The sequence below is a fragment of the Cynara cardunculus genome (assembly GCF_001531365.2).
Source record: "Cynara cardunculus var. scolymus isolate 2C chromosome LG 14, CcrdV1, whole genome shotgun sequence".
NCBI lineage: Eukaryota > Viridiplantae > Streptophyta > Magnoliopsida > Asterales > Asteraceae > Cynara > Cynara cardunculus.
The window spans coordinates 5086592-5096779 of record NC_037541.1 but is presented as its reverse complement, the minus strand read 5'-3'; the positions used below and the strand labels follow the sequence as shown (position 1 = coordinate 5096779).

Below are 10188 nucleotides of genomic sequence, written 5' to 3'. Positions count from 1 at the left end.
ATATTATAACATCGACTGAGATAAAGAATAAAATGAAATATTAAAACACGATGTATCTCGCTGCATTGCGCGAGTACTCTTCTAGTTTCTTAAAAAACAAACACCACCTTCACTTTTCTCTTTTCGATGTGGTGGACGATAAGTCAGGGAGAGATGAATGAATGCTTGCCTATAATATTTTTTACATAAAAAAGTTTACATTTAAAACCTTATAATTATTATAATTACATATTTAACATGTAATTTTATTATTATATTAGAATTAAAAAATAATATTTAACGTTTTAAACATGTGATATTATACGGTTTCATATTATCTAAAGAGCTAAATAAAACATATGTATTTTTCATGTTCAATCCTATAAATTTATATACTCTTTAGCAATATCACTGGTTGATATGTAACATGGACATATAAAATTTACGATATATATATATATATATATATATTATAATAATCAAATTGAAGTTATATTAATTAACATATTATATTATTTATTTATTTCTACCTGATATATGTTGATTAAGGTATTATATTATTAATATTTGATTTTAATTATATTATTTAATGTTATAATTGATTAACTTTTTATCATGCACTTTTTGGTAATTTTAGATTTTTAATTAGTTTTATTAACTAGTTTTTATCATACATGATATGTTGATCAGTTAACTAATAGTTTATCAGTTAACAATTAGTTTATCAAACACAACCTAAATAAGTACATTAAAAATGATAAGATCACTAATTTAAAAACAATTTTATAATTATAAATAAAAATTTAATTAAATCGATTACTTTTTTAATAAATACGAGACCATTTATTCTTTGATATGTCACTAAGTTAAAACTTAATTTAAATCTCATTTAAGGTTATTCCTTAAAGATTTCTGGTGGACCTCGTCACTATCAGAATTCCGAAGGATCCCATCACCGACATAATTCCAAATAATTCCATCACCGAAGTATTTCCTAAGGAAATTTTTACCGAAGGTTTTCAAAGCAAGTATCAACGCTAGATTGTTGAAGGATTTTCTCACATTTTGTAATGGCATATTCTTTGGTGATCCGTCGGTAATTGTAATTTTATTTTCAGAATAACAATTCAAATATTGGTATTTTCTTATTTTAAATATACAAAACCTGCAATAAAAATGTTTAAAAAATATAAATTCAAAATATTTCACTACAAAACAAATGACTTTTACCTACAAAAATCATCCAGGGAAATTTTCGTCGGTGATTAACGATGGATCACCCAGAAAATACCAATGGTTCATAGATGTTGGGGATAGCCCTCTATAATGCAACCCTCTTAAATGTTGCAACCAATGCAACTTCATCTATACCACACAATTAAACAATCAACGGTTGGGGTAGGGCAGTTGCGGTTGGGGATAGGGCGATTGTAGTTGGGGATAAGGCGGTGGCAATTTTCAAAGAACTAAAAACAAAACACTCATAAAAGGAGGACGATTTACAGTTACGATTAAACTTCATTGAGTTGCATTTATTGCAACATTTGAAAAGGTTGCATTTGATTTGTATTTTACCCACACACACACACACACACACACACACATATATATATATATAGGTGGTTTATTTGTAGCTTATTTCATTTGTACAACCAATACAACCATATCTTAGAGGCTATTTGGCAGTTGCTGAATAGTTCGATGCAGAATGATTAAAAGACTTTAATGATTTAGTGCAAAATTAAATATAATTGTTTGGTAATTATTTACAATGAAACTAGGGCGCTTACTGATTAAGGGAGACACATGATACAAAATCATTCAAAAGGTTTTATAACCATTAAGAAGCCGACTTTTTTTGCCACACAAGATTCAACTCTTAACAATTAAGAGTGCCTCTTAATGGAACTATTAAAAAAATAAACAAAGAACCCCTTAACCATCAATTAGTTCATATATGGTCAACATTGGATGAGGTGGAAAAGGTAGTTACAAATTATCAATTATAAACTAAAAAATAGAACAAAATAAAATGGAAGGTTTAAATCAGGATTGTATTGATTGTATAAATATGATAGTTTGTATTTGAAATGTGTTATATATATAGTGTCTGGTTCATACGAGAATGATATCTATTTAAGAAAATAAGAGAATAACCGAATCACATGTGAATTTACACTAACATCACATACAAAATCACATGTAATTCACATGATCTCACCCACGTGACCATAGGGTCACTCACACATTTTTTTTGCCTTTAATGTAAAATCACATGATTTTGTACATAATTTAACCATTCTTTTATTTTCTTAAATAAATATCATTCTCGTATGAACCCCTTTCTTTATAAATTTATATATTTCTTGATTTAATTATTTTATGGCAATAAAAATAAAAATAAATATTCAATATTATATTTATATATTTCCTATTAAATCATCAATAATATATGTTAATAATGAACAATATTATATTTATGTATTTTAAAATCGAAACACATAACAATCTATTTTTCGTTGGCCGATAATATTTGTTACTCATATATGATATTGTACTTGATCACATGTGATTGTGTATAACATATATGTTTGTGTGTATCCTATACAAGATCAGATATAATTGTGTATATGATATCATACATGATCACATGTGATCATACATAAAACCACTTTTTAACACATAAATACATATGCGACTAGTATATTTGCATCCAAAAACTAATATTTTTTATCCCGCCTCATCCTGTCCGCACACCAAACCCACCTATAGTGAACCTAAAACTAATATCTTAATGGAAAAAAAAATAAGTTTTTAATACGACAATCTAAGTAAAATTTCCTCATTATTTTTTATACGATGCTTTTTGATAAATGCTTATAGAAACATCACATAATGCTTTTTCCATAAATGTTATGAAAATAAGTTAATATCAGATCTAATTTAAGGGCTGTTTACTCAAATGCTTATCCAATAAACGTTTATCGATAGGAGTCAACACTATAATTTATTTTGACGCATAAGATTATTGCATCAAAACATACAGAATGCAACAATTACTGACCTGGGCAAGATTCGTTATCCTAACTTACCGACTCTTCATCCTTCTCGTCGCTCTTACCCGATAAGATTCTTGCTCTTCTCATGTTCATCCGATGAGAAAATTTATCCGATAAACACTTACCAAATAAGTGCTTAGTAAACGGCCCCTTAGACTTGCCAACCACGTCCTTACAACTTATTTTTTTCATATATATATATATCCCTCAATGGCTTGTTTCAGCTCATCATAACAACTATCTCAACACATTTATTGAAAACATACATTTATAGTATCATTAAATTTTTCATCAGGATAACTAAGCGTCTGAATACATTAACCTGCTTTTTGTAGTGCGTGCCACAAGTCATGGTTTTTACCTTAATAACGGGTCATCGTTCTTAATTCAGTTGATTCAGATCGATTTTTTTGCAGAGTAAAAAGTCGATCATTTTAATGAAACCAGATCCAGTTTTATAACATGTGATATAAATGTTGTTTCCTCAGGATTGCAAAATTTGATCTAATGACCCCAGCAATTAACAATGGACTTCCTACGACTGTAATCATAAGCAGAATGGCACTACAAGAAATCTTATTGAATGCAGTTGGAGATCACATTGTGCTTAACAAATCTAAAGTTGTTGATTTCTCTCAAGACACTCATAAGGTCCATTTCACCCTTCAATCATTTGTTTCAATGTCATATCATGTTTGGATTATATATGGGTTTGTTTAGCGCAGTATAGGTCTTAAGTTTATAGAAATTAACAATAAAATCATACCATACTATAACAAAATTGGGTTTATAGGACACCCTCACTCTCTAAGCGTCGCAGTAGACCTGCTTTATAGGACATAATTTATAGGACCAAAATATAAAGTGTCATATTTAATGATGTTGTAATAAGTTTATATGACGCTTTTGGGCGTATTAACAAGTTTTTTAGGACATTCTTAATACAAAGTGTCACATTAGCAACTTTATAGGACACTTTTGAGAAAGTGTCCTATAAACTCAATTTTTTATAGAACATTTGTTTTTATAGAACAGTTTTTCAAATAGTGTCCTATAAAGTTGCTAATGAGACGCTTTATATTAAAAATGTCCTAAAAAACTTATTACAACATCAAAAAATGTCATATAAACTTATTACAACGCCTTTAGTTAGGACGCTTTATTTTTTTGGTTCTATAAACTAAGTCTTATAAAGAGGTCTATTAGGACGCTTAGAAATTGGGAGTGTCTTATAAACCCGATTTTGTTGTAGTGCCATCTGATAAGCCTATAGGATGTGTTCAGGTGTCTTAATAGGTCTTTTAGTGCATTTTTAAAATAAAGCGTTGTATTAGTTATTTTATAGGACACTTTGAGAAATGTTCCATAAACATATCTTTCTATAGGGCACGTGTTTTTCTAAAACAATTTTTGCAAATAGTGTCCTATCACTACAACAAAATTGGGTTTATAGGACACTCCTAAATTCTAAGCGTCTTAATAGATCTCTTTATAGGATTTAGTTTATAGGACCAAAAAAAATAAAGTGTCCTATCTAAAGGTGTTGTTATAAGTTTATATGACATTTTTTTGACGTCGTAAAAAGTTTTTTAGGACACTTTTAATATAAAACGTCTCATTATCAACTTTATAGAAAATTATTTGAAAAAATGTTCTATAAAAACAAGCGTCCTATAAAAAATTGAGTTTACAGGACAATTTCTCAAAAGTGTCCTATAAAGTTGCTAATGCGACATTTTGTATTAAAAATGTCCTCAATAACTTGTTAAGACACCCAAAAGCGTCATATAAACTTATTACACCACCTTTAGATAAAACATTTTATATTTTGGTCATATAAATTAAGTCATAAAAAACGGTCTATTTGTTGTAGTGTATAAAGAAACTAATGTGATGCTTTATTTTAATGAAAAATCTTGTTAAGATGTCCAAAAATGACCCGTAAACTTGTTGCAACACTCTGAGATAAGACAATTTTATCATTTAATTATGTAAATTTAAGTCGTATAAATCAGTATATCGAGACATTTTTGTCATCCTATAAACCCAAATATGTTGTAATGACATGTTTAGTAACGATAAAACCTAGGTTTAAAATTATTTCGTGCATGTGGAAAGAATGCTTCTTATGGACCATAAACTACTTGGTTTACCATGAAAATTAAACGTGTATCAAACTCAACGTAATGAATTTTGGTAGGTTGTGGTAACCCTTGATGATGGGCAACGATTTGAAGGTGATATCTTAGTTGGAGCAGATGGAATTTGGTCAGAGGTAATATTATGTTCGTTTAGACCGTTCGTTTATGTTCGTTCATTTACGTTCGTTTAGCATGTTAACGAACGAATATAAGCGAACACGAACACACCTGATTTCTAAACGAACGAACACGAACACAAAGATTTTCGTTCGTTAACCGTTCGTGTTTGTTCGGTTAAGTTAAACGAACGAACATGAACAAGCTTTTGTTCGTGTTCGTTCGGTTCGTTTACAGCCCTACATGCAAAATTAACTTCATTAGTTAAAAAAATTCCAATTTTATTTCATAATTATCATTCCGTTGTTTGTGTAAATATTGTTTCACCTAATTATGGGATTGAATTACATTCGTTTATAGGAGAATTTACAAATTATGGTTAGAATCTAACTCTAAATCAACATAACAACCAAGAGTTTGTAACTAACTACAAATAATTCGTATACTTCTCTCACCATTAATCCTTAACTAATTTGAATTGTTATTACCGCCCCCCAGTGTGACGTCGGTTTTTAGCCTACATAATGCTTGGACCGAAAAAGAAGAAACAATGGCTTCGGTAGACTCTTGGTGAAGAGATCAACAACATTTAACTTGCTTGGAACAAACTTGATAAAGAGTTGCCCGAGTTGGACAACTCTCGAATGAAATGATAATCAAGGGCGATGTGTCGACCCGTTTATGTGCTGCCGGATTTTGACTGATGAACAGGGTAGGGGTGTTCATCTAAACCGACAAACCGCATAAACGCATAGACCGCCCACATTGCACCCAACACAAGGCAAAACACGGTTTAGAACTTTTGTGGTATGGTTTGCGCTTTGCGTTTTTACCAAACCGCACTATGTATTGCGGTTTGTGGTTTTGAGTTATCAAACCGTTGTTCAAATGTACCGCACCACATATTTCATTTGTTTTTCATTTTATATATAACATATATATATATATATATATATAGAATAATTATTAATCTATGTAACATTTTTAATCTATTTTACCTATGGTCCATTAATAAATTTAAAGGTTTGGAGTTCGATACATAATACTAATAAATATTGCCCAATAATTCATTATGCACTTTTAAGTTTTAAGTAAACATCCACGATTTGGTCATGAATCCGAGGCTTCTTCCCTTGTTTAGTCTCAAAGTCTCAAGTTACAAACGATTGCAATTTTTAGGTATAATCAACACCTTACTCAAGATTTCAAACATTAATTTCCTTCGTTTAACTTCAATCAACGGTTTCTCACTAGACGAGCTTTATGTCATTCTACTGATCCATCTGCTACAAACTTTGTATAGTAATACCCATTTCGAGCTAACTACATTTGTATCTCGAGGGCATGGTAGTAGTTCCCATGTATTCTTTATTTAAGGGCATGAATCTTCTCATCATTGGCAGTGATCCAGTCGGGTCTTTTGGTAGCGGATTTGTAGCCTTTACGGACAGAGTGACGAGAAGATCGTGGAGGAGTCCATCAGAGTGTTAAGAGAGAAATTTCGGGTACTGTGATTTAAAGATTCTTGACTTGGCACAAGTTTGCATGGAATGCAGGGTGTGCGCCGGTTGTGGAAGTGGTAGGGGATCTAGATCGATGGTGGAGGGCGTTGTAGTAGATGGGATCAGATCAACGATGATAGAAGGTTATGAGTTAGAAGCGATCTCTGGTGAGGGCTGTAGGTTTGACATCGGCCTATCGTAGAAGCATAGGGAACATGCATGTTTCGCATGGTTTGTAGAGCAGGTTAGTGACGTTGGTGGTGGCTTTGGATGAACAATCCTATTGTTCAAGATATGTTGAGTGGTTCAAGGACATGAGTGTGGTAGCTTGAGTGTTGTTGTTGAATAGGAAGTTTCTTTCATCAAACTTGGCATATCAAGAGATATAAATGTGAGAGGTGGAGTTGTCGAGGCATATGTGGCCCTTGTATTTCGAGCTATATCCCAAGAAGCCAGGGACGGGTTTGAGTTTCAATTATATTTTTGGTATAATCCTATAGGCAAGGAAACACTCGACACACATATGGCCAGGAAAGTGCATAATTGGGAGTGTTGCTAAAGGGAAACTCATAAGGTGTTTTCTTTTGCAAAATAGTAGTGGTAGGGATGATGATTAGCTCCAACCCGATGGGGAACCCAGTTCACCCAACCTGAACGGGGATGGGGAATCCCTGCTAAAACGGGTCCCAAGGATCCTCGATAGACTTAGACCGGGGACGGGGTCGGGGATCCCATTTAGAATCAAACTAACAAATACTTTTTTATGAGGTTTGATTGAGGATGATAGAAGTTTGACCAGGAATGAGATGTTAATCCCCGTGCTCACCAGGGTCTGGGGCCAGGGCCAGGGAGATGTTACTACAAACCAAGGTTGGTGCTGGGGATTACAAAACTCGCCCCATCCCCGCCCTGTTGCCATGCCTAAGTATTGGGTAGCTGGTTGATGATGTAAACTGCTGAAGTTAAAGCCATGGACTAGTATTTAAGAGGCAATTTGGAATAAAAGAGCTTGGATAGTCCTGTCTCCATGATGTTTTGGTGTTTTCATTCTACACGACCATTTTGGGGGTAGTGGAGGATGCCGTTGGCTGATAATTTATTTTGAAAACTATTACTTGTAAATTTTACACCTCTATCAATGTGAAATGTTTTAATGGGTTTCTCAAGTTGGGTTGTTACAAAATTTTGAAATTGTTAAAAAATTTCAAAAGTTTGTGATTTAAGGTGCATCAGGAAAAGCCATATGAATCTGGAATAATCATAGACGAAGACTATAATATTGATAGCCTTCTAATGAGGGGTGAGGGCGGGTACCCAAATATCACAGTGTATGATGTGTAGGGGTTTGGAAGCACGTTTATGATCTAGTTGAAATGAGAGTTTACGGCTTTTCGCAAGTTGACGCGGTTTACATATTGTAAGAATCGGCAAAATTGAAGGTACAGATAAATGGCCTTGTTTATTTAGAATTGAGATTACTTCATAATTAACATGTACCAATCTTGATTTCCACAAATGAAAAGATCCTATAAGCATTGTTCGACTAAGATATAATAAAAGAGCCCAGTCGATGTAGTGAAGTCGATAGAGATTGTGGTCATGCGTCCTGGTTATGAATATTGTGTCGTTCTTCCGTGTTTGAATAACAAACGAATTATCATACAAGATAACATTAACCGGTAAATCTTGTGCGGGGTGACTAATAGAGAGAAGGTTCTGAGTCAAACGGGGAACCACTAAAGTGTCACGTAAAAGAATAAAAAGAGTGATGTGGTGGTTTCCACTATGAGAAATTGGAAGTGGGTGTCCGCTCCCAACTATAACATTGTGAGTACCATGATATGGCGTTGCGTATTTGACGTCGATGAATTTTGGCGTCATATGTGCCAACTCACCGGAGTCCATGAACCAATCGAGAAAGTCAAAATTTGAACAAGAAGCGTCAAAAGATTCGGCAATATTAGCGTGACCAACACCAGAACATTGTTCGAAGACATAGTCTTGCCATTGAGACCATTGTGGCCACACAATTGACATCTTGGGACATAGTTTATGTGATGTACGCCTTGGCCTCGATGACCTTTGGAATTGTTATTACCGTGTTGAACCATGATTATTACCTTGATGGGTCGATTTCCACAATTTTTAGCGGTGGCCATGAAGGCAATGTGGGTGGGAACAACGGGTAAGAGCGATTTGCAGAATATTTCTGAGCGTAGTCTCTATGAATGAGATTTGCAAAGAGAGAAATCGGGGTCAAGTCTATTTTAACCCTTTGAAAAAATTGTAAAATCTGCTTCTAACCAACGTAAGACCATTGTGATTTAAAAGATTCTATAGAAGTATAAGGAGTTAATATGTAAATATGTTATAGTTGCAGAGCCTTTCTTGTTTACTTCCTTTTCTTAGTTTTTCCTTATTTTATTAGGTTTCCTTTGTGTATTTATATATACACTATATTCTCTTTAAGAAATTAAGTGGAAAAGGTGATTCCTTTGAATCGCCCCATTCCTAAAAATCGCACATGGTATCAGCGATACCAAACCCAAACGTCTAAAATTTTTTTTTGACCATTATCAATCAAGTTGTTGTTGCCAATCATTATAAGTACTTTTAACCCATCTCTACCCGTTGATTTCTTTCAATTGATCATTGCTTCTCCATTGGTGATTGATGTTACTCATCGTTGCCCTCTGATTTCCTTCAATCAATTAGTTCTCCTCAATTGGTTGCAACGAATTCTCAAATTCTGCAATCGAGACCAGTTTGTTTGATTTGGCTACTTCTAGACTATCATCTTTGGTCATGGTAACATCAGGTGCTGCTCAAACTTCAATTTTGTCTACTCAAGATTTAGTTGTGGCTTATGTTCAATCATCTCATCATGAGAGTATTAAACCTAGTAACTTCCTTCAATGGTCCCAAATCAGTGATGTTATTCATACGTGGTCGTGGAAAATAGGATCGTCTCATGAGAATTTTTCTTGTTCTAAGGACTGAAGATCCTAAATACAAAGTTTAGATGACATACAATAATATGCTTATATCATGGTTAACTAATTCCATGACCATAGAAATCGATGAAAACTTTCTACTTTATTTAACCGCACAAGAAATTTGTGAAGCAACCTGTGATACCTACTCAAGCAGTGACAATATTGTAGAATTGTTTTGCAGTAGAGTGTAATATTCATGATCTTTGTCAAAGGGAGCTATCTATTACCAAATACTTTAATCGGTCAACCGGGGACTATAAACAATTGGATATGTATGACAATCACAACTGGAATTGTTCTGCAGATTAGAAACAAGTTCAGGAAATGATGGAAACAAAAAGACTATTCGAGTTTTGTTGGTCCTGGGAAGTGGTGACTTACACAAGAAGTGTTT

The 10188-nt window shown here is 33.3% G+C and overlaps 1 protein-coding gene across 1 annotated transcript in view; it reads left to right on the top strand.

Annotated features, from left to right (window-relative positions):
* Positions 1–10188, top strand: part of LOC112526755 (zeaxanthin epoxidase, chloroplastic-like) — a 29670-nt gene that overhangs the window by 7166 nt on the left and 12316 nt on the right. Inside the window, exons 2-3 of the mRNA XM_025137167.1 lie at positions 3527–3689; positions 5239–5313. Of these exons, the coding sequence (XP_024992935.1) occupies positions 3527–3689; positions 5239–5313 (238 nt within the window). The remainder of the gene's footprint in view (positions 1–3526; positions 3690–5238; positions 5314–10188) is intronic.